Source organism: Ahaetulla prasina, chromosome 4, assembly GCF_028640845.1.
Source record: "Ahaetulla prasina isolate Xishuangbanna chromosome 4, ASM2864084v1, whole genome shotgun sequence".
NCBI classification, from domain to species: Eukaryota; Metazoa; Chordata; class Lepidosauria; order Squamata; family Colubridae; genus Ahaetulla; species Ahaetulla prasina.
This window is the reverse complement of record NC_080542.1, coordinates 9,230,419-9,231,953: the sequence shown is the minus strand read 5'-3', so window position 1 is coordinate 9,231,953 and position 1,535 is coordinate 9,230,419. Positions and strand designations below refer to the sequence as shown.

At 39.5% G+C, this 1,535-nt stretch overlaps 1 gene segment (V, D, J or C); it reads left to right on the top strand.

Moving 5' to 3' along the window:
• Positions 1 to 753: 753 nt before the first annotated feature.
• LOC131197114 (Ig heavy chain V region 914-like) lies at positions 754 to 1,315 on the top strand. The segment is given in 2 exon segments: positions 754 to 827; positions 915 to 1,315. Coding segments are annotated over 2 exon segments (438 nt in total).
• Positions 1,316 to 1,535: the final 220 nt, after the last annotated feature.

The following is a 1,535-nucleotide window of genomic DNA, read 5'->3' as shown; positions in this document are numbered from 1 at the left end:
CTAGTCAGGTTCTTGTATTCCTTAAGATTGTTGAACGGAAGGGTACAGAAGCTATCAGGAATATCTTAACAGTGACCACAAAAATGTATAAACTCTGGAAAGCAGCAAATAATTTGACCAATTACTCTTAGACGAGCCTATGAACAATTTTATTTGGATAGGACAAGCAGAAAAAGGAAGGACTACACAGGCGGCTATAAGCTCCTGAATGAAAATTTAGGAGACAGATTTTTAAATTAATCAATCCATCAGTCAATCAACAAATGGAAAAGTGTGTGCCTGAGATTTTTGTGACTGCAAGTTGGGAAAAGCAGTTAATACATATCATTTATATTTAATCAATCAATCAATCAGTGCAGACGCATCAGTACAAGAAAAGGGATTCTGTTTGGATTCCATAAAATAATGTACTGCATTAACTTCAGAAAAATGAAAAGCGTAGAGAGCTGAGATTGATAGAACGATTTGCAGAGCATAGTGATAAAACCAGCCAACTGTACTACAAGTATTTCTGAGCCATCTTTGTGATTGCTTTAAATCTTGGATTGATTTCTATAATTAAGCAGCTGTCTCCTTGCATCCTTGCCTATTTAACAACATAATAAAATAAAGTTTAGAAAAATGCATACGTTTCATTATTGCTGGCTCAACTGCCCTTTTATCTTGTAGCATATGCAAATAATTTGGCAGTTTCCTTTGTAGCCTTGCCATATAGTTTCCCTGCCCCATTAATCATGAGCTGTTGTGCCTCTGATTTCTTTCTATCAGCAAAGGGAAAATAGGGTAGAAAATGATTCAGTTTCTTCTGTGTTTATCCCTTTTCCAAGGTAATCTAGGTTTGTTCAGCTGGAATGATGCACCATAACTTTGAATTATCCAGAAACAATTTTTTTTACATGCGTTATTTATTCCAGGCGTGCAATTAGTCAAATTGGAGGAGTCTGGAGGAGCTACGAGAAAACCTGGAGAGTCCCTCCATCTCTCCTGCCAAGCCTCTGGATTCACCTTCAGCAGCTACTGGATGGAGTGGGTGAGACAGGCTCCAGGGAAAGGACTGGAATGGGTGGCCCGCATCAGTACAGGCTCATCTAACACTTACTACCCAAATAACGTGAAGGGACGCTTCATCATCTCCAGAGACGATTCCAATAGTTTGTTGTATCTGCAAATGAACAATCTGAAGCCAGAAGACACAGCAGTTTATTACTGTGCAAGAGACACAGTGAGAGGAAGTGAATCTGAAACCAAGCAAAAACTTGTTTCTGTTCCAGGAATTGCTGTGCTCTGCAACCTTTGCTTGGTCTTCAAAGGGTAGCATTCAGAAAATTGTAGCAGGCTAATCAGTTCTCCCATTCATTCAAGCCGGTGTGCCTTAGGCATTAGAACTATCATATGAAGGTGAATTTGTAGGCACGCTCAAGGCCCCTAACCTGAATATATCTTCCCAGGGAAAAGTAGCTCAGACCTATAATGTCAAATAAGGCAACTCTCTTCTCCACAGATATACTTTCCAGGAAAGTTAAAACTGTCAGCTC